This window comes from Rhagoletis pomonella, unplaced genomic scaffold, assembly GCF_013731165.1.
Source record: "Rhagoletis pomonella isolate Grant_MI unplaced genomic scaffold, Rhpom_1.0 Rhpom_scaffold_00004, whole genome shotgun sequence".
NCBI lineage: Eukaryota > Metazoa > Arthropoda > Insecta > Diptera > Tephritidae > Rhagoletis > Rhagoletis pomonella.
The window spans coordinates 42,583,494-42,611,094 of NW_023458558.1; the positions used below are offsets into that span (position 1 = coordinate 42,583,494).

The 27,601-nt window shown below is 34.0% G+C and overlaps 1 protein-coding gene across 1 annotated transcript in view; it reads right to left on the reverse strand.

The window, feature by feature from the left end:
• The window catches only part of LOC118737583 (guanylate cyclase soluble subunit beta-1), a 248,683-nt gene that overhangs the window by 98,534 nt on the left and 122,548 nt on the right, over positions 1-27,601 (reverse strand). The window contains exons 4-9 of the mRNA XM_036468174.1: positions 10,280-10,380; positions 9,692-9,810; positions 5,356-5,505; positions 3,772-4,057; positions 3,094-3,450; positions 548-659 (exon numbers count right to left, since the gene is read on the reverse strand). Coding sequence (XP_036324067.1) covers positions 548-659; positions 3,094-3,450; positions 3,772-4,057; positions 5,356-5,505; positions 9,692-9,810; positions 10,280-10,380 — 1,125 coding nt within the window. The remainder of the gene's footprint in view (positions 1-547; positions 660-3,093; positions 3,451-3,771; positions 4,058-5,355; positions 5,506-9,691; positions 9,811-10,279; positions 10,381-27,601) is intronic.

Genomic DNA, 27,601 nt, shown 5'->3' on the forward strand with positions numbered 1-27,601 from the left:
TATTAAATTTAACAAATATTGATTTTCAAAAATTCTATAACATTTCTACGAAAACTTGTTTTTTTGTCCATATAAAACACATGGAAAACTATGAGCACTTTGAGCGACCTCTAAATATTTTTTGATTTTAAAATAAAAAAGGAGTTTTTTTCGATATAGCACAATCCTAGGTGGTAAGAGCATTAAAATTCCGACTTTACTTATTTCGGACCACCTTGTGCACATACATACGTACATACATAGCTGGTCAAAGCCAAAGAAAAGTGTAGTGGTAATTCCAACATTTTATCAACACAAAAAAAATAGTTAAAAAAGGAAACTCATTAAAATTGCATGGTAAGAAGATACCTTAAGAGCGAAATAAAACATGAAGTAGAAAGGTCGACAAAAAAATAGTATCTCAAAAATTTTTGGAATTTTTTGTTTGCCCTTTGCTTTTGAGAGAAACTGCAATTTTGCTTAGCTTGTGTAGTACAAAAGATTTTTGTGTGCCGGTTGGTGTGTTCGTGAAGTTGAGTATTCGCTATCTGTCATTGTCCATATTTACCTTGGAATGACGCGCGAAACGGATTTTCCTGCTTGCACAATTTTCATCTGCCGATCGAACATCAAATGGAATGGGAACACCTTGCAAAATGTGGCGGGCGAGATAAGTGGCGCTGCATTTCGTAGTTGAACAGAAATAAATACAGAATAATGGAAACAAAATATTTATTTTATTATTATTATTTGCTGTATGGGATTGAACAAAATGTATTTGTAGATAAATGTACATAAAGCTTAAGGCAAGCATGCCATAGTTTTCGAAATGTATATGTACTATGTAATACGCAGTGATGATTTATATTGTTGAGTGCATTCGAATGCGCACATACATATGTAGCTAGCTGAATGGAAATTATAATTGAAACTCTGTGTTATAGGTCTTATGAAAAATCATTAACTGCGAATCCTTCGCGAAATAAGTATTTTGTACCTGATGCTTTTTCAATGTGAAGTACATATACTACACAAAATCAAGGCACATTAAAAATACATTAGAGCAAAAACCACATTTACGTGTATTTCGCTGTTGATTCTGGTGTTTAAAGTGTCAAAACTGCTGTAACTTTTTTCTTCTTTACATCCCGAAATCCATCCATCCTTTTTCGGACCCAGCAACCAGCATTTGTGCTGCTGAGTTAGGTAACCATTCCAAAAGTTGCTTTTAAATCACTTGTTTTGCATGGAAAACGGGTTCACATGCAAAAAAATTTTGACAATTTTTTTGAGAAGAAATTAAAAATATTTGACATTTTAGAGACCAAATAATAAACAAAAAATCAAACCAGCTGCTCTACTGATATTACCAGTTCAATATGCTTTGCATAAAATAAAGTTATTTCCAGTATTATAAGAGTGTTTGGTCTACTTGGATGAGTCTGACAATTTCATGGCAATCGATTTCATAAATTTCGCAAAATGGTTTAATATTCCATAAAAAATATACATATTTTTCGAGGCTGCAAGCCACTCCAAAAATTAATACGGTTCGGTTTAGTGGTTCGAACCACTTAGAAAAAACTTGTACCGGTACAAGAATTGGTTCATAAGTATATATGAACCGCTGTCCGGTTCGTTTCGAATGGTTAAATTTTTTGAAGTGAGACTTCTTTAGCGTCGGTTGGTTGGTTGGGAGTAAATTGGCAAATTCAACGGAAATGAAGCTACGTAAATGGTGTAACGGAAATGGTTGGGGCTGAAACAAGTGCTTCTTGTGTGTTTGCATATGGTATTAATTTAACAAAAATATTTTAATAAAAGGTCAAAGAATAACACTTAGAAAAAGACCAATACAAGAATGAAAGTAAAGGTGAGTACGTACATAGATAAAGAAAAGGATAAAGGCAAATGTAAAAACAAAAACAAAAACAAAGACGCGTAAAGATAAAGGCAAAAATGAAGACCATGGTAAATTTTAACACTTTGCTTATCTGTATATATAAGGTCAAAGGTGAAGGGGAATATGTAGATGAAGAAAATGATTAACATAAAAGTAACGACAAAGAGGACGAGGAGGATACCGATAAAAGTAAAGATGAATATAGGGTAAGAAAGATTAAAATAAAGGTAATTTGAGAGGAAAGGATATAGAGAGAGACACAAAGACTGAATCTGGGAACTATTTTCCCTGTTCCTGGGTCCCTCTTCAAATGATGAATATCTAATAACTAAAAAAATTATACCTTGCGAGCTCTATATGTAGATGTTTACATACATACATACATACTCGTTAAAAATTTTTTTTTTTTTTTTTTTTATAAAAAACCGGTCCAAACTTTAACACAAGCGATATAAATCACAATTTAAAACTTTGCACACAATTCACGAAAATTGCATTAAAATTTCAACTTTCCAATATGAATCTTTAGAACATTTTTGATATGCAGTTTTTAACCCGTTGAGTATTTTCCCGTAACCAAATTTTTACACTGTTTTCCATATAATTATTGATTTTTATGAAATAAAATGTGGGCGACCGTGAGCAACAAAATGTAAAGAAAAGAACAACGCCTATTTTTGTAAATTGCGCTTGTTATATAAAAACGTTTTGTATACAGTTTGAAACTGTGATTTATGTTTTTGCTGAAAGCTTGGACGAATTAGTATAGAAAAATAACACAAAAATTTAGCTCGAAAAAGATTATGAATATTTTTACATATATTTCACTATTTAAATAATACGAGGAGCAAGCATTGGACGGCACATTTTGCGCCACATCAATACAATACCACATACAACAAAGTAGCAATGTATTAGTGTTTAGCAATTCTGTACAAATATTGACAGGCGCAAAATAATTATAACAATAATAATATATAGATTTTTATAATTTGGAATTTAGAATTTTTAAAATTACACTTAATTCACAAAAAGAATTGCACAGCAAGCAACAGTTATTTTAACGCTTCAATTTTCTTCTTTTCCAAATCAAATTACCAGTACATTTGTTAGTATGTAGCCAATTCGTTGCTCACCTTCGCTTGTAAAATACACTTCATCCGCCAGCTCTATTTCTTTGCTACTACTTGTACATTTTGAATCTTCCTCACCTTCACACAGAAAATCGACTTCATCCGGCGGCTCTTTGGCCTCCTCCTTGCACATGGCTATCGTACGCTCATCACCGCTTGTCGACGAGGCTAACGATGTAGTTGCTGTTGTTGTTGTTGTTGTTGTTGTATTGCCAACACCCACCGTTGCATTGTTACTACTGCTGCTGTTACCAATTTCACGTATCAGAAATTGAACATGATCATAACGTTCGATGTCGTCACTTTTGTTTTTGAGTAAACGTAAACATTTCTGCTCCTGCTTATCTGGGTCGCAATCAAAACTGTCCGCCTGTTTGCTACTGCTGCTCATCGAAGAGGCCGAATGAGATTTGGTGCGGCTAAAAGGACAACGAGCTGTGCAAGGGAGAAGTAAAGAGGAAGTGAGTAGATTGTTAGAGTTTTCAATATAATCTAATAGAAATTAATTGATAACGGTATTTTGGTATTTTGTTTTAACAAATTTGAACGAGCTACTCATGAAATTCTTCTGGAGATTTACATAATTTTACATGTGATGCAATTAAGATGGGTATATGTATGCATACATAAGTAAAGTTTGAGCCATTTACGAGGAAATTTCACATGTGAACACATATCTTTCTATTGGTCTCTATCAATACTCACACACATTCATACATATATTCTAAGTGTAGTGCTACAGTTCCAATAATTTACCTTGCTTTTTATTGCTAACTTCTGTTGCTGATGATAGCAAAGCCACATCGTCATCATCATCCACATCGCTTTCGTTGTTATTGTTATTGCTGACGTTATTATTGGTGCTATTGTGATTGTTATTTTCTTCAGGCAGATTTCCAGTGGTTATTGTGCTACTTGATTGCTGTTGTTGTTGTTGTTGTTGTGTAAACACATCTGTGCGGTCATCTTCATCGATGGGATCACCTTTCCGTTTGACGATCTCAATTTCTACTTCAACACCATGCAATTTAGATGCTACAGCCTAAAACGATTTCCAGAAATTGTGTTGTTGAAAGTCGGAGCTTAGGAAATGTTCGTACATATGTATGTACCAGGGTTGTTGCGAATATTCGCATTCGCATTCGCAACCGCGGAACTTCCACATACATTTTAACATTCGCATTCGGTTTCGCATTCGCAATAATCAATGCGGAGCTTTTGTGAATGCGAATATTGTGCAAGTGCCCCAAAAAAATATATTAAAACACATTGAGCGCATGGAATGGAACAACAAAACGGATTTGATGGCTTATGGTACCGACAGCGGTGAGTAATTAATTGTGACTGCCTGAAACTAGGAAAAGCCATGCTCACCTAACTAATGAAAAAACTAATTGTAAGCTGTTCATTACAGGCGAACCTTTCCAAGAGGTTACGCGGCAATTAAGCAAATCTGAGACCTTTATCGTCCGTGATTCCAATAATTGAAATTATTATAAAAAACGTGGTACCTTTTTAACAAAATAACAATATAATTAAACTAATTCTGCTGGCAGCCACGACTTTCAAAACAGAATTTTCTTCGAAATTTTGATTCCTACAAAATAACAATTTATTACCCAGAAGACAGGATTAAAAATTAAGTACAAAAACTAAAATCGAAAAACGCTGATGTCCTAACAGGTTCTCCGAATTCTGAAACAACCAAAAGAATTGGTTCTCCAAATTGGAACACAACGGTGTTTAAACAGCGATATTGCCATGATGCTAAATTGTGAAGATGAAAGTCAGGAGGATACATCCGAAATTTGCAGCCCCGATACAATTCTCGAATTATTGAACCGCAAAATAAACCTCAAGTCGTCTCAACTGGTGCGGCGTCAATCGAAAGGAATTTGCAATTTTGTAAAGTTTCAAGTTTGTCGCCTCGAGCGAGTAGTTATTTAATGGTGCATGTTGGATTTACGACCCGTTAAGAAACAGGCTGTAATGAAAGGCCAAGCTGTTACATGTATTCTGATTCACTAGAGTTGCCAAGCACTCAATCTCGAAGTGATTATTATTCCTTGGAAAAATTAAGGATAGGATTTACTCCTGCATAGCACTTATTTTATGCATGAACTATTAAATATATGGCAAATAATCAATTTATTATTTTACGCACCAGCTGGGGTAGCAAAAATTTCACCTATTCATAAGCAATGCCATATATATATATCTGATATTAAAATATTTTTTCATATATTGAGCAAGAAATGCATCTTAAAATTTGTAGTGTGTAGCGCAGAGCGCCGGGTGAGGTAGTATTCAAATACTTTTCTTTCTAATGTATGCACTTACCTTTACAATACCAATAACAATATGCTCCAAGCCAGGACGTTCTGAGTAGTAGTGCAGCAGCAACGAGCCATCTTTTTCCGTACAACGAAAAGAAGGCGCTCTCATGCCCGGATACAGTGTGCCCAAATGGTCATGCAGTGCGTCCAAATTCTAAAAAAAAAGAGAAAACAAAACGGATAAGAAACACAAAAAGCTTGTAAAAAAATTATGTCTAAAACAAATAAAATACTAGGAAAGAAAAAAATATTGAAGTGTGTAACACAAGCGGACGAGATAATAAGCGGACACTAGCAGTGAAATTGCAGTAAAATTCAATTTGATTTTCCATTATGATGAACAACCGAGTGACTGAGCAATGCCTGAATGTCGAGCGATAAGGCGATATGCGATGATGATTCCCTGTCGGCTGGAGTTAGTGAAATAACGAGCTGCTGACGAATTGGCGAAATGTGGAGAATGATGGAAATGTTGTGTACACATCGCACGGCGTCTTCAAAAGAGGCACAACTCAAAATTTGGAATTTTCGAAATTATGCGCTAAAAATGTACACAGACTTTTTATTAACTTTTCAGCAAAAGCCGAAGCAAATTCTTGTTATAATTTGTAAAAGTAAATTCTCGCTTGCCCATATGAGTATCATGTGCTAAGAAATAGTTTTTCTTATTTTCTGGCAAACGTGTAAATTCGAGTTGTGACCCTTTTGAATACGTTGTGCGATATGTATGTACATATGTATTGGTATTTTTACTGGTATTTTTACAGTTAAAAATTGTCACTTGATAAAGAATATGCAGATGGCCACAAGCAGATGAACGTTGTCACTGAAGAAGGAGTGAGAAAAATTTAAAATAAATCGAATACGAAAGGAAGCCGGTAGGCACATAGTATATGTACATACTTTATGTATAAGTGTACATATTCGAAAACTAGTAAAAAAATTCTGTTGGTGACATTGGCAGGTATGAGCAGTGGCAGGTTGTTGAAAATACGTGGCTTCAAATGAGAAACAACTATCATTTCCATTTACAATGAGAACGTGCGGTCGGCTGACTTTCTTACTATAAAAGTATGCTGGTGCGCCTCCGTTGAAGTTATGAATACACACCTGCCTAGGTGGCATTGCTGCATCAGGCTGGAGGGTTATTGATTTTCTCTACAGGCTAAAAGCCTTGTGAAGCAGCAATTTTATAGCAATAATTTATGTAATAAATTTGTTGTGCAAAAATATTGAATACCATAGCAAGGACGCGGTATTGATGATACGAGATGGTGAGTGTACGGAAATGAGGAAGAAAATGTTGAATAGATAGAAGAAATTTGAAATAAAAATTAAAGTAAAATTAATTTTATAAGTTGCAAAAATAGTATGAGTCTGATCAGCTATGGGAAGCGGTGTAGGCAGCTGAAGAAGGAAGCGAGACATAAAAAAATTAAAAGCAAGAAATAAGCGAGTAGAAAGAGACTGTGATGGTCGCTGCCAGGAAAAACTTCAAAACAATTTATCCCAAAGTTTGGCGACTTACGAAAGATTTTAGGGCCTGTAAGAACAAATGCGGTAGCCTAGCGAGTGATGGAATTGTGGTGCGAACACTTTTCTACTCGGTTAAACGACATTGAAACCAGTAGAGAAGCTTAACCCAAAACCCCAGCCGATGGCAGCGGCGTGAATGTACCGCCTACCGATTATGAGGATATACGAATAACAATTATGTCGCTGAAAAATAACAAAACTGCTGTAGCTGACGATCGGGGTTTAAATGTGGCCATATAAGAAACGGTATATAAGTTCCTATCGAGTGTATTGTATGAAGCGAATTCATTGAACGTATCCATCATGGAGACATTATTAACCATATCGAGAGCTTATATTCAATAACCCCTATCTTAAATTTTCACAAAAACTACTTTGTGGTGTTAGAACACATCTGCGCTGTAACCGTCTAAGCGACTTTGGCCGAGCTCAGCAAAGCACGCCAGTCGTTTCTATTCAGTGCCAACTGACGCCAATTGGAAACGCCAAGTGAAGCCAAGTCCTTCTCCACATGATCTTTTCATCGCAGGGCCCCCACTGCCTTGCTACCTCCAGCAGGTTCCGAGTTAAATACTTTCAGAGTTGGAGCGTCGGTATCCATTCGAACGACATGGCCAAGCCAGCGGAGCCGCTGTAAACTGAACCTTTCCGCCCCAATACTTTAAAAGAGCGTACAATTGGTGGGCCAGAATTTGATAGAATTTTTCTCGCGATTGTTCGCACACATGAAAAACAAAGAATTTTTTTAACCTTGCCTTTCTTGAAGCAGAATCTAAAAATGTGTTGATTTTTCTTTGAAAATCGGCCTTGTTTCGGAAATGGGATTCCAAGTGGTGGAACGGAAAAGTTTTTATTATGAATACCCCCACTTAATGACAGTCTACTCTATAAAGTTAAAACTAATTAACAAGCATATAAGCTTATATTTAGTGAGTTTAAAAGTTTTGAATCTTTTATGATATTTTAGGTCTACCTTATACACGGTATGGCTTGTGGCGTGTACGAGATATTGCTTTGGAACAATCAAGTTTAAGATGTTTAAGATTAGTATTTTTGGAGTCAGAATAAAATCAGAAATTGCCAGCAAGTACTTAAATGTGACATAGTACTCTAAAAACAGAAGAGGCAGTTACTCGAAAAAAAAAATCAAAACTGGGAATATTAGACTTCCAATTTGCACCCGAAGTAAATTATTTAGGTGTTGTTCTACATAGTAAAGTTTAATGTAAGTCTCCGTTGTACAAAACACCCCAAAGCATTAAAATCATTGTAGTAATGTATGTTGACAAGTTTTGATAAAAGGTGGGGTCGCCTATAGGATTGCCATGGATTTACATCTTTATGATAACATCCATTATCAGGTATGCATCTGCGGTATGGTGAAGCAGACCACCAATCAATATTTGCTCACCAATCTTCAAGTAAAGCGCACACTCTCTCTCCACACCATCTGTGGCGGCTCCGGAAGCACTGCTAAACCCACAGGATTTACCGCAGAGAGGCCATTAAGACCAACTGTAGGCTTAATAGAAGTGGGCGCTGGTATGAGACAGTGTGAAGTGATGCCGACTGCAATGACTTTTCAATGCCACAGTATATACAATGTTGAGTTCTCCGAACCTGAGTGCTGGCTAAATCTAATACGGAGCCTGGGTTTACACACTGAAGAAATCTCACTGATGCGCTATGATCCCGCAGGTTATAAATTTTGGCGAATATACTTATATTTTAACAATTATAACAAATCTGAAGTTAATTTTAGAAAATTTAAAATGGCGGATGCCTTATGGTGGACGAATATAAAAGAGATTTTGACACAGATCCCTCAATTTCAATCAAGAATGTAAACAAAAAATTTTGGATCAAAAGCGCCGCACATTGTCACCAGAAGGCACAGCTTTACTTGAACTTCCAACCCCCAAGGAGACTAATGGAGTTGATTGAGATTACCGTTGTTCTTCCAAATCTGAAAATGAAGAGGAATCAGGAAACGAACTCCCCGCTGTGGAATTTCAAGCAAAGAAAAAGAATTATAAAATACTTAAAGATATACACAGAAAATTAATAAAAACAATAAAAAAATTATAAAAAATCTAAGAATTAAAAAAAGTAAAAAGTGGGTGCAAATATGACCCTTCAACCTCCATCTAGTGGACCCTGGATAATCCATTTGTCGTAAGCTAACAGCAGGCGTTACAGTAAAAATTCAGATTCCGAAAATGTTCTCAAAGTCATTTAAATTTCGTGGCAAATTCGCAAGGTGAACTTAGCACAGCGCGTGGGCAACTGTCTGAGTCGGTGGGATCGTCGGTTCGAATCCTACCGAAAGATGTCTGATGAGGAAATGTGGTGATTTCCGAAATAGCTATCACTTCTACAATTTTTTCAAACTATTGTTGCTTTTCCACACTAAGTTTTTCATTAAAAACGGCCTCAAGCTCAATAAAATTTGTTGAATATAGTGGTAAATTGAGGTTAAAGTCTACTTAGTAGAAATTCGGGTTAAGGTGCTGCGCCCGTATTTTAGGAAAAATCTTCCACTTTTTTATCTGGTTAATAAAGTAGTCAATAACAGTCGATTAATTAAATTGGTATTGTCTAGCCTTAATTTCTTAAAATTCTTTGGCATACTTTTCCATTTCAGCTCGCACACTAAAGCCAACGTAGAAACAACCGCAAAAGAAAATACAAAGTTAGAAAATGAAATTAATGATTGCCACAACTCATCTGTAACAATAAAGTTGGGGGAAAACAAAATTGATAAAACACATTATACGCACGCACACTCCATTGCTTTTACTCACCTGTAGAAAATCGCGCGGTGTGGCACCAAGCACTTGCAGAATTTTATCATAACCTGAATCTTGACAGAATTCAAAGAAGGTTTTTCCAAAAAGTTCCAATATATCATCCGCTGGTATATCTGAAAGTAACCATAACAGCAGGATGATAAAAGAGCAGTGATAAGAGACACAAAAATATAATGAATTGCCACAATGTCCTCTCATATATACACAGAGTAGAAAATAGTGCTCGAAAGCTTGTATACAAAAACAGATATTTATATAAGAAATTGTAAAGCATGTACCTGCCTATAGATGTGTGTGTATATATGCTTGTAAGTATCTGTACATAACGCTAATTTATTTTGATATTGTCACATTTCGAAACAATACAAAATCGAGTTAAATATGTATGCTTAAATGACCAGTTCATCTATGTTTTGCAAAAATTCCATAGCAAAACTTTAAAGTAGTTGTACTCGAAATTTGGGGTTTTCGAGTTATTTCAGTATTCAATCTAAATGAGCGATATGTGAATGTACTTATGTAAATATATTACAAGTTTGTATCACTTTTCGTGCTTAACTGCCACAAAACTTCTGTACTCACTTAATATTTCAACCGCAGCACCGATGAGATTGTATGTGATTTCATCATCATATGTTTGTCGCACTAAAAACTGACCTTCCATGCTGACCATCGCCTTTTTTCTGCGGAAAATAAGAAAAGCAAATATTTTAGTTAAGTATGTCATTTGCGGCAAAAAGGATACTCAGAGGCAAGAGTAAGATAAAAATAGTTTTTAATTAAATCGCGTTGGAGTTCCTGTGTATATCGTACATATGTATGTATGTATGTACACAAATTTCTACATATGGACATTAGGTCAACCTACTACTGTGCGAAATTCCAAATAACAGTTGAAATTTTACTAGTTTCGTTGTTTCTTTTCTTAAGGTTTTTGGTTTAAACAGTATGATATGGAGTCCTCCTTAATTTCGCACAGAAAGAGTGATATTGTGAAATATTGTGATAACTAAGAAGAAATATCATACAACTGCACTCATAGTTATATGTAACTTTATGTATTATGTTAATATACATACATATACACATGTACCGGCACGACGTTCGCTCATGTAGCTTGTGCAGATTAATGTAGTTTAACTACTTAGTAAAGGGTTAATTAAACGATTTATTTTTTGTCAGAAAAGTTTCGCAAATATGCGGCATGAGTGTGAACTTAATTAACCAATTACCCGACTTGTTGCTGATTAATAAAATGAATGAGGTTCTGAATTTCAAGCTTAATTAATTGTAACAGGTATTTCTGTGTTTCACTTTAGGTTTTACGTTTAAAAAGTTGGCCTTTAGGTGTAGAAGTTTTTAAGTGTAATAAGATTCATGGTTTACAGAGAACCAGGCATAAATTCTGATCTAAAATGATGTAATAGTTACTTGTTAAATTTTTGGTTGGATTTTACTTACAGGTATCCTCGTATTTGAATCACAATTTCCTAAAATTTTTACTGATAACTAGGAATTATTTTCAGTGATATTGTATTTAGGTACATTAGACTGCATCACTCCCCATACAAGAAAATCGGTATCTATTGCTTTTCCACTGGAATTATAAAATCTATTATATTTTAAGATTTGCACCAAAATATTTCTGAAAATTATTAAGATTTAGATGGGCGGGACCGATTTGAAAATACCTCCGAAATTGGAGATTTTTGTGAATTTAAATAGTTTTTTTATAGAATTAAAAAAATCGCCTTAGATGACAAAACCGTTTAAGCTTAAAAAATTTGCATAAAGATATAATTATTATTTTTTTTTTTTAAATCGGAATTATAATAATGAGATTTTTGCTGCTGTTTTTAAACTTTTTTCAAAGATTGGTTTCAGAAAAACTTGAATAACTCAGCAAAAACTTTACCGATTTAGACTTATGAGGTATCTCTGGAATGGTATTTTCCTCCCTTTTTGTTTTCTTTGCACATTTAAAGTATGAAAAAGAAAGGCAAGATAAACGAGTATCATTCCCGGCACTGCTGGGCACGCTGCACTAAATTTTTAATGCACTGAGCATATAGTGGTAGTGGAATTTGAAATGCACTACCATTAACCACATGGTGGCGGTGAACTAGCACTAACTTTTGGTTTGATTTCCTAGAACATTCTGAGTATGTAGTCCATTAAATTTAAGTATAACAAAGTACAAGCTTTAAGTATCTAGGACTTACCGTGAATTTTTGGCATTTTTTTTTTATGGAAGGTGTTGCTCATTTTCTCCTGACAAAAAAATTGTCCAACATATTTTTTAATGATAGAAAATGCGCGAAAAAATGTTGCCAAAAAATCAACGGTAAGCCATGTAAAAGGTTACAAAGCTGAATACTCAAACAAATCTAAACAAAATTTTATTAAAACTAACAGTTTAAAATTTTGATGAAGATTTGTTAAAACTCAGCGAATTTTTTGAATTTTTTCTTTTTTAACATACATGTACATGTATACTAGGGTTGTCCAAAAACAGTAAAGTCGGAATTTTAATACTCTCACTCCCTAGGATTGCTCTATATCGAAAAAAGTACGCCCCTATTTTTTTTATTTGGAAATAAAAAAGTATTTAGAGGTCGCTCAAAGTTTTCCATGTATTTTTATATGGGAAAAATAAAATTTTTCGTAGGAATGGTATATAATTCTTGAAAATTTATATTTTTCTCTCTCTCCCTGCCCCCTCAAGCTAATAACCTCAAATTCAAACTGTATTTTAAAACTTAGAATCCAGCTTTCAAGAAAAATCACAAGAAATATTTTTTTATTATTGCTGTTGGTTGAAGAAGTATGTATGTAAGTGCAGTAAATTTTCTTGGAGAAACAAATATAAGAGCATTTCTCCATGAGAGCTGCAAACTGATTTAAGCAATTTGAATACAAGAAAGTTTCTTTCCCATTGCTTGTGCGTCATTTTATATGAATTTTTCGTTTTTCTTGAGAGCTTTTAAAAGTGCAGTTGCGAAAATAGTAAAAATACGAATTCAGTTAATTTTATCGGTAACCGAAAACTACCATCTCCACCGAAAACCAGAAACCAGAAATCGAGGAAAATGAACATTAAAACTCTTTTTTAACATTTTTTATATTTTTTGATAATATATCTTTAGAAGTATAAACCCCCTTCCGCCAAAAAAACTAAATTCCTGGGTGCGCCCCTGACGTGAACAAACAACATACTTGAGTTAGTTTTCAAACTTTTTGTTTTGTTTGTGGCTTCAACGCTACACATAATCCGCGCGCTTACTTTGCGATGCATATTTTCGTTAAACATTAGTTGTTAATCTTTTCTTGGTAGAAGAAGGTAATGCATTCCCATTTTCCCACTGGGTATGTAAGTGTTTGTAAATGCTAATAAATTTACGTCGTTTGCTCATTGCGACACTTACTTTCTATTGCTTTTCCAGTCTCGTCCGATTTTTCAATAGCGCCTTAGTGATTACTGTAAGCAACATTGACAGATCTCAATAATATATTATGCTATCTGAGTAAAAGTTTTTGGTCTCTCGCTGTCTGTCGTTTGCTCTGTATGTTGGCCAAACCTCTACTAACCATTCTGCCGTCCAGATGTCTCTTCGTCTTTGCTTTGTTGTAAAAATTTTCTCATTGCAATTGTGCGGTGAATTCCATCTACACGTTGCTTGCCATCATGTTAAATGAGCCAGGAAATTCAATATGAACAAAATAAATTTTAAACATTTTTTTTTTTAAATCGACATTCAATTCGCTTGAATTGCAGTGAATAGCAGTAATCGCTTACACATTTGCACAAACATATAATGTAATTTGGGATTTAATTTAAATCGCTTCCACTGGTGGAATGCCGGAAATAAAAAGTGTAATTCAAATATAAAATAAAAAGAATCTTTAGATGGGAATTTCTTTACTCGATTATGAATACTTGAATGTGCATGTGTATGTGGGTGATTTTGTGCGGTTAAGCTGTCGATAACGTTTGAGCTGTACGTTATTTTCTTGCCATTGATTAATTTGTATTTGAAACTCTACAAATGACTTAATTAGCTCGCTAAGAGAATATGTAGCGCTTCTTTGCTATTTGAAAAGTGTTATTCCTTTCAATACTGATGTCTTTGAAAATACATTGTGATCATTAATCTTGTCTGCTCCGAAACAGGCTGACCTTTGGGGTACAATAAAGCATATGAAGATAATGGCAACTGTTCGAAGAATGATTAGGATAAAGTAAACGCTTTCGCCTGTCATCTTCTAGAAGTCTTTAAACCCAATGATGACGCTTCTATTTCAAATACTCGTAGAATTACCACAAATCGGCTTCGGTTTAAAAATAAATATTTAATTAATATGTACCATTTTTTATGATACTCACGCCTGGCTACAATGTGATTACATGTGAAATGATAAACGAGCTTCAACAAACTGCCATTTGTGGTCTATAATATATCTATACTACAATATAGTAAAATAAAATAAAATAAATGAAATAACATAAAATAAAATAAAATAAAATAATACTATAAGAAAACTGTAGAAAGGACTTTAACTGGTATCTAGATAGTCACCTCGGACATAACATAGGCCTGACAACTCTCTATGGGGCATTTTTATTCAGCTATAACTTTGAAACTGTAAGTCGCATGACTTCTACACTGGCTATAACTTAGGAACGATAAGTCACTAGACTTCACAAATTTAGTGTGAAGACAAAAAATAAGCTAGACGCTTATAGTGAGGTAAATATAAGGAGTTGGTACAAGGATACATTCAATAGCGGTGAAATTCTTCATTTAATATCTTCGAATTCCTAACTGATAAGGAGGCCCTTAATTAAGTAGAAAAAATATAGTATGTCTCCTTTAATTTATGATAAACTGAAAATCTTTCTTGCTGTTTAATATTTTTATTTCTTTAGCCCGAACGAGCTCGGATGCGCTGCAGCATAAAAAATACTTTGCCAAAATGGTGCCAACAGATGGCGCTGGTGTCAAGATATCTAGAGAATCAGTTTTGTTTTCGTACGACCTGGTCTAATGGGTAGAAACTTTATGATAAGAAGCGCTTCGCAAAAAAAAAATGGACCCAAAACATAGATGGCGTTTGAATCCAGATATTTATATACCACTCTAAAAATTTGCTTTTTACATGACCTATTAAAGCCCCGTTCTTAAAGTATGCATACAAAGAAGCGCAAAATTGTTTAAGCGCCATATATATCCTAGGCATACCAACGGGTCATCGGTATATCCCGAAGAAGTGTGACGAATTAGAAAGAGAAGAATATCAATGACCCCATTTGAACGAGAAGATTCTTTCATGCTGTTGAACAGCGGGAGTGTAGAAGAAGATTACGCACTCTCGGCAAACCTTGCAATACTTGCAGATATCTCAAGTGGAAATATGAGCTCATAGCAGCGAAGGAGATTAGTGCATACATATACACAGAGAACATACGTACCGATTTTGGTGGGACAGTACCGATTTTGAGAAAATTGTCCCGCTGAATATTTTTAAAAGTCGGGATGTAAAATTGTACCGATTTTGTCCCGATTTTCTGAGTTTTCTTTATTTATTTGAAAATAGTCTCAGTGTGCTCTGACACAAAAAGAAATTTTCTTACAAACGTGGCAGCATATTCGTTATTATTTGTTAAGTTTAATCAAAATTTTGAGCATTTTAATTAGATGTCCTAGAAACACTCCGGGTATGCAGTTTTGTAATTTTTTTTCTGGGTGTGGATATAAAAATATTTTCGAACAAACTTTGTATGGAAAAAAACACGCGAACAAAAAAATTTGCCAAAATTCAACGGTAAGTCTAAGCTACTTCAAACTTGCACTTGCATACTCAAAACAATTCTAGAAAATCTGTTTAAAATGTTTAAAATTTGTTACAATTCAAAGGTTAGAAATTCTGACTTACATAGCTTTTAAGATAGTAAGCTAGATTCACATAAAAATTTTTTAAACAAAGAAAAGTAGCCACAACTTGCCAAAATATCTCTTTCCTATTGGCATTCTCGCCACCGTATATATTTTATGTATACATACATTTTTGCGATAATTTTTCAAGTTCTTTTCTCTCTATTTTGTTTTAAATAAAACTGTATTAAAAGATATTATATTCTAAAAAACAAAATTGTATATCCTGATTCGATGCATTACAAATGTCCCGAAAATGTACCATATGTTATTTCAGAGCTCTTATTCTTGGCCCATGAGTAAGGTAGGTGCTAATAATTTCTACATTACAAACCGGCTTTGGATTTCAACACAATTTTTATATTGGTCAACGCAATAATTCTTATCAGGAGTCGCGAGGCAATTAGGCATTTGCTAGTTAATAATAAAATAAATTTTTAATTGAGAATATTTTGATTTCACTGGTTTGCACTTCATTTATTATACCATGTTCTGACCGACACCGAAAACATGTTTTCGTTGCTAAAACTGGTTTTCGACCTAAATCTTATGTTTTCGTCCATGTAAAACCTTTCAAACGAAAACCAGTTTTCGCTGAAAATACTTGAAAACTCACATTCCACTCATTCCAATTGGTGTCTTCACTAGTTTTTTCGATTATTTATCGAAGTGGATGTCATATTCTATCATCTTTAATACGCCATTTCGGATTTATTGTTAACTGGCTGGCCAAAGTAATATATGAATGAAAGTAAAAGGTTGTAAATTAAAGGAAAATGAAGGAAAAGTATTTTGGTTTTGTTTTTGTGTAGAAAAGCTGTGACCAAAAAATATAAGAAATGTCAACGAAAACACTAACTGGCGGTGCGAACAGCCCTCAGCCCACAATCCCACAAACTCGTTTTTAAAGTGTTTTCGTTGTTGGTCAGAACATGGTATTATTTACAATAAGAAGTAATTTTTAAGGAAAAAATAAAACCGACCTTTGCAAAAAGAATTATCGAAATCTGTTGACGTGGTCCAAAGTTAAGCGGTAACATACATAAAAAAAATAATAAAAAAATATAATAAAATATATTCCGACGAACTGATAACCTCCTCCTTTTTTGGAAGCCGAGTATAAAACACCGAGATATTATGGTGTCTTTATCTCATTTTTGAAAAAAAAAACATCGGCACTTTACTACAAAGCAAAGTTTCTGGCAACTTTTCACTTACGTATGCACTTACAAGTTTGCTTTATAAATAAAAAAGTTGGTATAAAGGCGCTTTGGTTGGCGCAAAAATTTCGCATAAAAAAATTTCATGTGAGCAGAAAAATGTTTGCCTTACATCCACTTGCAAGCACAAAGGATTAAGGAATATGCGATGTAAAGAAAAAGATAACCATGTTAAAATTTCTTTTGCGTAGGCTGGAATGTGTGTACGCTCATATGTGAAAAAGGAGAGCAAGAAATTAACTGTATATTTGAGAAAAAGTGAAATCCATGAATTACAGAAGAAAAGGAAAAAAATACCTTAAAAGGAGTGAAGTGAAATCCAAGATTGTTAGCAGTTTCAGTAATGATATGCAAAAAAAAAACTGTAAAAAATTACAGGCTCATGTGTTTGATTTGTTTAAAATTTTTAGGTTGATGCATAAACATAAATCCGATACAGCATCTGAGTTGTTCTTACATTAAGGTTCGAGAGTTTTTACCTCATACACATACAAATATACTATTATCGACTCCAGCATTAGAGATAGCAATAATATATATAAACCAATAAAGGTAACAACTACTGCAAATATTGGGGTATCGAGGTAAGGTATCGATATTTTTACTCGAGTATTTTGTTAAAAGCATCAATGCCAAAAATACTCGGAAAGTAACAAAAAGTATCGATAGTATCGTACTTGTGAGTAATATCATGCCATCCCTATCAAAGCCTGTGACCACTTCCAAAACTATTCGCTAGTATATGCCACTTATATATCACAACGCCGACATAGTGTTGATACGGGACAAAAGGAAGTAGACGAATGTATAAGAAAAAAAATATTGAGACAGGACTTGGAGAACTTTTAAACCGAAAATGCGGCTTCTTATGAGGGTGGACTTTTGTCTTATGCAGGCTAAGTTCTTACCCCGCTTATTGGTTCTATAGAAGAATTGAGTATATAGAATCCATTAAGCTTCTGCTGTGCAAATTTACCGCTTTCCGAGGAATGCGCTGCATATTTCCATAAAACATCGGTTTAACCAGATTGCTTTTAAAACAAGTTAGTCATCAAATGAATCCTTAAAAAGAGCCCATCTAACCTAACACACTACATGCACACAATTTGCCTCATACTCAGGAACCGAAAAAGGGTTTCGGATTCAACTTTCGCATTACCTAAAGATAACCCCTAGAATGTACTTTGATTAATGAGAAAACACGTACATATATCATTTGAAAAAGGAAATTCTCTACGAGTTAAAGTTTAATTTAATTTTTTGGTCCTCTTTTAACTTGCTTAGTTTGAGCTGTAAATTAATATGCAAATCAAGTACGTTTTGTAATTATATAAATATATGTATTCAAACTCAAAACCAAGTGCAATCGGTCTTCTTTCCCACTTTTTCTGTGACGTTTAAAATTTATATTCATATACGTACGCCCAGCCATAAGTAAAGAGCGATAAAAAGTTGAGCCCATCAATCAACTCTAATAATGGAGCCAACAACCTGAAAGAGCCACTTAAAAAAAAAAGAACACATAAAAAACTTAATAAATAATTACTCTAAAAAGCACACTTTAGACAGCATTTAAGATAACGACATACATATGTACCTATAAAATCACTCAATGGCACCTGTCATCATATTTGAACAACAAACAATTTTCATAGCGATTATGACCGAATAAAAACAAAATCAACAAATACGTAAAATTGAATTGCAATTGAGTTGCCATGTATATATCCCACTGGCGCTACCATATCCGTAGTTATACGCGGCGCCACATGTTTCGCATGGCATGCGACATTTTAAATTCCGAAAAACTGGAAAACTTTAAAAGCGTGACGACAACACTCAACACAAACAAACACAGCGCACGCCATGTACAACCAAGTTAAAAACAACAACAACAGCAAAGCAGCAAACAATTAATGCAACCGACAAGTGCTGCAAGATGCCAATTGCTGCTTGTCTCCATATCACTTGTCGCCAGCACACCTTTTCGATTGCGTAAAATTTTTCACATGCTTTTGTGCGCACATGACACCCGACACCATGCGTAAGTACATACATACATATGTACATAGGTGCAAATTAAGCACTTACCGTTGGCGCGCATTTTTCCCCGCAAATCTTTCGCTTTCTCACGTGCTACCTCTTTTGTGTTACCATCAATACTTGCGGAACTTTCTTTTCACAAAAAGTTTTTGGTGATAATCAAACTTCGGAAATGTGAAATGCGTGACAGGTAAAAATTTTCGGATGCATAATGCATTGCAAAATATAGAAAAATCTTCGAAATAACACACTACATAATAGAATGTATGGGTTTGATGGTAAATATCGATATCGATAGGTAGCGATGGATTTTGGGAACTATCGATTGTGTCGATTGTCACTTTCTACCTATGGGCCAAAACTATCGACAGTCTCAATAGTGATGCACCATCGATACTATCGATGTTTTGCCACCACCTATGCTAAGCTTTCAGTTTGTCTAGTATGTATGTATATATAGAGATTCCTCGTCACATTTGACATGATTATTGTTACTGTTATCGACAAGTCCCTTAATTTTATGTTTTAATTTTTTAAAGTATTTTATCGTTTAAGTTATCATTATATCGATATATTAGTCGATATGTATATTTATCGGCACATTGATAACAATATCGATACAATTATCTCAAAAATATACAAACATAAATTAGGGGATATACCGATAAAATTTTAAATATACAGTGCACGCGCGATAATGTGAACACTTTTTATTTTGCATTGACTACTCTAAAGAGTGAACAGAACGTAACATAACACGTAACATACTTAAATATACATATATGAACGCTTACATATTGATAATACATAAATACATGAATTTTTTTCAATTTCTAGGGGGATACCGTCATAACAATTAATTTGTACGCACTTAGCCAGCGCACGGGACGGTTTAATTTTTGCTACGGGCGCACAATGGTCTGAATAGAGAATCTAGCCGGACAAAACAAATAAATAAGGGAGAAAAAAATTTTATTTGAATTTCATTAAATTTTTAAAGCCATTTATTTATTTATTTTTGCTTTATTTTAATTTTTTTATTATTATTATACCCGAGCGCATTTTCGCATTACGGTTGTTTGTAACAGTCAAAACGAATCGAGATAGACAGACAAATGAATACATAAATGATCAGACTGAAGAGAGAAATCGATTAAGCCATGTCTCTCTGTCTCCCCGTTCGTCCGTCCGTCTGTTCGTGTACACGATAACTCCAGAAAAAATTGAGATATCTCAATATCTGAATGATATATAGATTTCCCTATATCCTATGGTATTAAAATGGGCGAAAGCCGACAGTAACCGCGCCCCCTTTTCATATAACGTTTTTTTTCGAAAAATGCAAAAACTATGATATTTTAGTAAATATTGGATCCAGACCTTTGAAAATTAGTATGTTAAGTCGAATTTTGGTACAGAAAAATATTGTTATGAAATTTTTGGAAAAGGGGCGTAATCCCGTTCACTTAAGATGAAATACTGTTTCTCAGTAGCAGCATCACAAATACCTACCAAGCCCGGTACGGGCCTTGCTTATGATCCAGCAAAGAATTCTATTGAAAACCTTTGAAATCTGGCAATAGCCAAGCCCACCTCCTATATAACGGTAATTTACAGAAACACGAAAAGTGCGATAAATCAGTAACTACTGAAGCTAAATGACTCAAGATCGATTATTGCAATGACCACTGAGCAGAAAACTAGACTGTTCAATTTTATCAATTCCTACCAATTTATCAATTGCTACCAAATTCGGTGCACTTAATAACCTTGGCACGAAAGAGAAATTCGTTGAAAATTATTTAAAGCGGACTAAAATTGCACCGGCTTCCCGTATAACGGTAATTTTCGAATATATGAAAACTCCGATATTTCTATAACTGAGGACACTAATTTACTCCAAGTTAATACGCACGACAATCTCTTAACAATAAATAAGACTGTTATAAACTTTTACGTAGTTTAAAGAAAGTTGAAACGAAGACAGTTGATACCTGCACTAGGTATATAAAATTAGGTTTCGCTCGAACTTATACTTCTTTACTTGTTTTATTTTAAAATCAATTAATATATACCCGTGTCCCTTGTTCCTATGTGTTTTGCATTGGGAAAATATATTTTTTCGTAAAATTGCTAAAAAGTCGTTAAAAATAAATATTATAATAATATAAGTGTCCTATCTGTTATATTAAAAAGTAGTTAATTTGTGTTTTCATAACCACATCACGCATGAACAGCCAAATGGAAGTGTTTCTGTAGGTTTGTGGTAAAAATGTTTAAAAACAGGGTTGCCAGATATTTGAAAATTTTAAATTATATAAAAATCAATAGTTTGTTTAAGTTCATTCATCAAAACTAGAAAAGTTTAAAGATATTTAAAAATATTTTTTAGCAAGGTTGCCACCTTTATAAAAAAATAAAAAAACGATTATTAAAAATTTAAGCGCATATAATACCAGAATATGGGTATCACACGAAAGGAGTACAAATAAATTCTGGACTAACATGTTTTTAAATAGCTTTGCCACCCATCTGTTAACTAATATTAGGTGATATGTAAATTAAGTGAAATGATGCAACATGAATTTTTGCTCAGAGACCCAGAATAAAAATTATTTCATGACGGAGTTTTAAAAAATTCATCAAAATTTTCGTAAGAATTATAAAGGTCTTTTGAAAGTAATTATGTTTGAGAAAAATTTTTTAAGTTATCGACAACTCTTATTTTAAGACTTATATAATAGAAATATTTTCATAATAATTTTCAGAGAGATAAATATTTTTAAGTCTTCAAAGACTTTTATTTTGAGACTTATATTATAAAAGTCTTTTGATAATAATTATGAGTGCGAAAAAATTTTGTATATAGTACCGATCGGGTCCTAAACCAAGGCTCAACTGGTCCCAAACTGCTCTCAAATTGGACCCCATCTAGCTCCGAACTGGCCCCCAACCAATCCTGAAATGCTCGTGAACAAGACCTTTCTTTTAAGACTTAAGCAAGTCTTTGAAGACTTAAAAATATTTATCTCTCTGATAAATATTGTGAAATGACTTTCATAATATAAGTCCTTGAATAGTAATTATAGATGACTCGAAAAATATTTATCTTAATATAATGATTATTGATTGACTTTTATTCTTTTCTCTTACAATAGTTATGTCTCTGTTCTTGCTCATTCATATTTTAAAATGGTAGCGACAATATATTGCACTCATTTTAATTTTTTAGATTGGTAATAACTCTATCCAGAAATATTTAGAGGTTAAAGCTTTTGTTTAATACCTTTTATTTGAAACTCATATTTTATTTAACCGCATATAGCATGATTTAAATAAATTTTATTATAGAGATAAATGGCAGCTCTATACAAAAATGTATGTGAATTACAGTACGTATTTTATAAAACCTTTGCTGGGAGTGCATAAATCTACCATTTGAAACGCCATATTGTGGTATTAAATAAGCTAACATGTTTAATAACTGTTATTGTATTTTTTAGAATGGTGGCAACCCCGTACAAAAATCTCTTTAAATCTCTCCAAACCCATTTAGTTTAGATGAAGAAACTGAATTATTTTATTGAGATATCTGGCAACCCTACTTTTCTAAATTTTTTACCATATACCCACAGAAATAATCGAGTAGAATGAAAAAAAAAATACATCCATTGAGCTGTTCGTGCGTTTTGTGGTTACGAAAACATAAAATAACTAAATTTTATATATAACAGATTTAATTATCGGGTATTAAAACACACTTCGTAAAATTTTTAAGTTAAATAAGCATCATAGTGCTACTTTTTGAAGACTTCTGAAGGTAAATAGTCTTATTCGATCAAGAAATATTTATTTTGAACGATTTTATGGCAATTCTACGAAAAAATGTATTTTCTCCATGTCAAATACTCGGGAAACTTCAAAGCCCCGGCAGTACGGGTTAGGAATATTAATCGATTTGAAAATAAAAAATACGTGTCCCCTTATTTTTGATATTCTTCAGTCCTGGGGGGGCTGGCAGCAGTAAAAATCAAAAAAAGTTGATTTTTAATGTATTTTTGGACCACCCTAATGTATATACATGTGTATAAATATGAATATATGCACTTATGTACATATATACAAACAAGCGATTTGAATATGATTACATTTTAATGCATGTGAGCAAATATTTCCATATGAATAACTCAGCCGCGACGGTTGGTATGCCAGGAAACAGTGCAGCTAAGTAAGTGATATTATCAACTCAAGAGCATTTTGCTTAGCATTTTGTGACCCAGCAAGAAATTAAGCTTTCTGACATTCTGATTAGAAAAATAAAAATTTATGTAGTACAGTCAAATTAAGATCGAAAAATGGTAAATGGAAAATTTGTTGATGGCGTTCAATCCATTTAAATAATGCAAGGCTATTCACAGGGCATATTTTCACCAAAAGCTTAATTGCAGGTAAGTTCCCAGGATTTTAACATGGGGTGATCGGCAAGGTTTATATCTTATTTGGTGCTGTTTTTTTCTATAATTTGCTTGTACTTAATGTGTGTACTGTAATTAAATGAACATGTGGAAGAAAATTTAGTTTTCTGCAAAAACACCTTTTCAGCTCACTTTTTTTCAAAGAAATAAGCCAATAAAATCAATACACAATGATACGCAAGAGGCAACCGACTCGGCAGCCAACACAAAATATCAAAATAATTTGATTTTCGGCTGACGCACTGTGGTCGAAGAAGCCATGTTTTGTCAAATGAACTGTGAATTTTTTCACTTTTCCAGTGTGGCCCAGGCGCACTTACTTTTTTAATTTTTATTGTATTTCATAGTCTTTCCAAATCTTCGGTTTTCTCACTTTTTAATAAAGTTATTCAAGTTTGAATTTTGGAAATTTCGGACGCCATACTGCTTTTTGCATTTGGAATTTTCAAAAACTAGTTTGAGCTTTGTAATGGGCGAGCTTAAGAACCTCTAAATACCATGAAAATTCTCTAATTTTTGAAATTATTGGACGATATTTTGGATTCGTTATTGAATTTTTGAAATTGACTTCAGCTTTATTAAGACACATCTTATAAATGGTGTGATGCTAAAATTACATTAATCTTTAATATTTTAATACACTCTATGTTACTTGCAACAACTGCTAAAGTGGGTCTAGTGAAATAAAAATGGCCGTCTCTCATCTTGGCACGAGTATGCACGAATTTTCCTATCGTAGATCCTTAAAGTGACCTTTGCATACATTTATTCCGATTAATTTATCGCAGTTTTAAAATGGGCCCTTTTCGCGTAAAACATACCACTGTGCGACGGTTGCATCAACACGAATTGCAATGAGCAACAATGCTACATATGAGGCAGCGGTCGAAGAAACATGCTCTGGTTGCTTCAACGGTGGCCTCGTATGTAGTTAGCATAATGTTCAAAAATTATCGAAAAAATAAAATAACGATTATTTTTTAACGATCGAAAATCTTCGTATTTAATGGTTATTTGCGGTCCCTGGGATGAGTGGAATTAAGGCCTCCATTTAAATCCCAACAGCCCCACCCCTATAGCTGCGTTTTCGGCAGCAGTGATTTTGATTCGCGCGACACCGTTTTGACGGTGAAATTCCTACATTTGGTATGTTGTAGTTTCGGTGAACCACCTATCAAATATAGGAATTACGATATCGCACGAATGTGAGCGGAATTAAATCGGTCTTACTCTCCTAAACTTTCGTAGCATCAACCTCTATGGTAGGTATGAAGCCAGCTGAAACGTAACAAGACCGAATGAAGCTCATAAATGGAGAGACCTTAATGTAGGTCACTGCAAAATTCTGGACCTCATGCTAGAAATGAAACGGAACTGTGGTAGGATCTGTTTAGAGCAACAGCACTTCTTCGAAGGTGTAGGAAGACTCTAAATGAGTTTGTAGCGAAATAACCATTAGTCTTTTTTCAAATTTTGTTGCACTGGTCAACGATAGTTGGGCTTTGATGCTAAACAGAACTGGCCAAATATTAAGGACACAAGATCTGAAAATCGTATGCATACTAATTGATTGCCCCCATAATCAGAGCTTTGGTCCTTATTACTAATGGGAGCGCATGGGAAGGAAGTCGAATAACCTGCCGAGCGAGGAGGCAAAACCTCGCAATTGATATTTGCTGCCAAAAAATGGCTCACACAAGCTCTTGGCTCAATCCTTATTCAGTCGTCCTGACATATACTGGCCAGAAATTCGTTCCTTTATAAAAAAGAGAACTATTTTGAAATATGAGTGTTTTTACTCTCTAGAAAATAATTTATGCAACCTCACATACGCGGTTTTTCAATATCTTGATACGCGGTTTGGCATTTGGTTGATACGCGGTTTTATACTTGAAACGACGATAAGTACATATATATGTCTCGCCTTCCGTCGAACACGACTAAAAAGCGCTGTTTAGCACCTCAGACTTCAGTTTTGGTGGCTCCAATGGTTTTATTGATTGATTTATTTACGAAGAAAAATTACAGAGAATAGCCCAACTATCACACCTTATCTGATCAATTTCCTCCATAAATTAGGAAAACAATGCCTCAATTTGTACCAAGAAAAACTGTAAAGACAAGAATAACAAAGCAAACTTTATTTTTTATTGGTCGCCTTATTTACTGGACCTAAGTTTATTCAGAAATGCTTGGAGTTAGTTGACCTGTCAAATTTACGAGTTATACCAAGGCGAATTAAAACAAGGTATTTAGTAGAAGAAGCACATAAACAAAATTTACACAAGAAATTATATGGACAAGGACAGTAAGAATTACAACCTTATACCACCATTTGATGATTTCCAGTCTTCCTATCCTGCGAAAAAAGTGGCGTGGAGAAAAATAACCACATTTTTAGTATTGTTTTTAAAAAGTAGCATAAAAAAACAAAGTACCCTACACACTATTTTTTTATCAAAGTTTTTCGCCAAAATTGATATTTTGCCCTTGTGTGGTTGGATTTGTATCAGTTTCACAACTCAAAATCATAAATTTTACCAAATGTCTTTACATGGACCTGAAGTAAGCGTTTACTTGTCCTACAAGGTTTTACACATTTATGTAGGAAATAGATTTGTATTGTCTTTATAGCTGCATTAGCGGTAGTTACTTGGTATTTTTGAGCTGACTATGAACGCTGAGGCAAGCGAGAAGATACTTACAAATGTATGTCCGTCTAAGTGAACAGATACTTAGACTGACTGCAACGACTTGACAGCTTATCCGCCGCCATTGCCACCGCTAACAGCGGGAGCGAACACTACGCTACGCAGGAAGTTAACATACATACTTAGTATGCTCGATGTGTGTGTGTATTTTAAGTAGCTTTTAACCTTATTTCGAAACCGCTTCCGACACATGTATGTATGCACGCATTGTTCGTGTGTGTGTGCATAAGTATATATGTAATATATGCGGTGGTGAATATAATTTTGTTTGTATATGCAGTGAATTTTCCTGCTTTCATTTCATTTATTGTACTCTTGGTTGGTACTTTCTCAGCCTGCAGTGACTCGACTCTGGCTGCATTTGTCGGAATGCGCACAATTGTAATCACATGCTTAATGTGTTTAGAAAAATTGATTACAATATATAAGCATTTGTACGTACGTGTGGGTATGCACTTAAATACTCGCGTTTACATTCTTTAAATTTATACGCTGCGGTTGCCATTGAATTCCATGTGCAGTGACAGGCTGGAATGTACTACAAGTATGGCATTGGTACAAGTTCATTGTGTAGTACATATGTATGTATACATATATTATGGATGTTAATTTTTTCGTTTTTTACGATCCCGGGATTTTCGGGAGGTCATTAATGCAATGCCGGTATTCCGGGTTAAGTCGCGGGATTTAGGTAATCATTACTGTTCAACAACTTAAATCCAAAAAAAATTGCTTCTATTTTGTTTGAGGAGCTCTCCTATTATAAAATAAATAATGAATAATTGGGTCTGAAACATACTTCTTTATTTAAAGTGGCGTTTTTATTTTTTCTCTTTGAAGTTAGGATTTGTTTTAAAGGACCTTGTAATTTCAAAGATATGATTAATTCCAAAAATTGTTTAAAAAATTCAATGCAATGTAGAATAAAAATATGGGTAGAAAATGAAAGAGGATTTTTTTTTTTTAGAATTAAAAAAAAAATAATAATTTTTTGATACCCAAACTTCTTCTCTAAAAACGTTTCACTGCATCTTTTAAATCATTTTTAAATTACTGACGCCAGAGCGAAAAACTAAATACTTAGTTTTACTATATTTGGTCCATGGTTTCGCATATATATTGATTTTTGTGTGTAAAATTTACTATCGCCCGGTGTTATATGTATAATGAGCTAGACATTTGTAAAAAAGAGATTAATTAATAAATAATAAAAAGAATTTAGCCGACACTAATCAAGGCAATGGCAAACCTCCGAGTGTATTTATGCCATGAAAAACAGCCTCTCATAAAAATACAATCGCCGTTCGGAGTCGGCGTAAAACTGTAGGTCCCTCCGCTTTGTGTGACAACATCAAGGCGCACGCCACAAATCGGAGGAGAAGCTCGGCCAAACACTAACATATGTGTAAGCGCCAATCTATTATTATTATAATCAAGAAAAGGTATTCCTCTTGTTACCATCAGTGCAAATTACAAATCTCGAAAATTCCGGGATTATTTGCCAAGAATTCCAGGATATTCG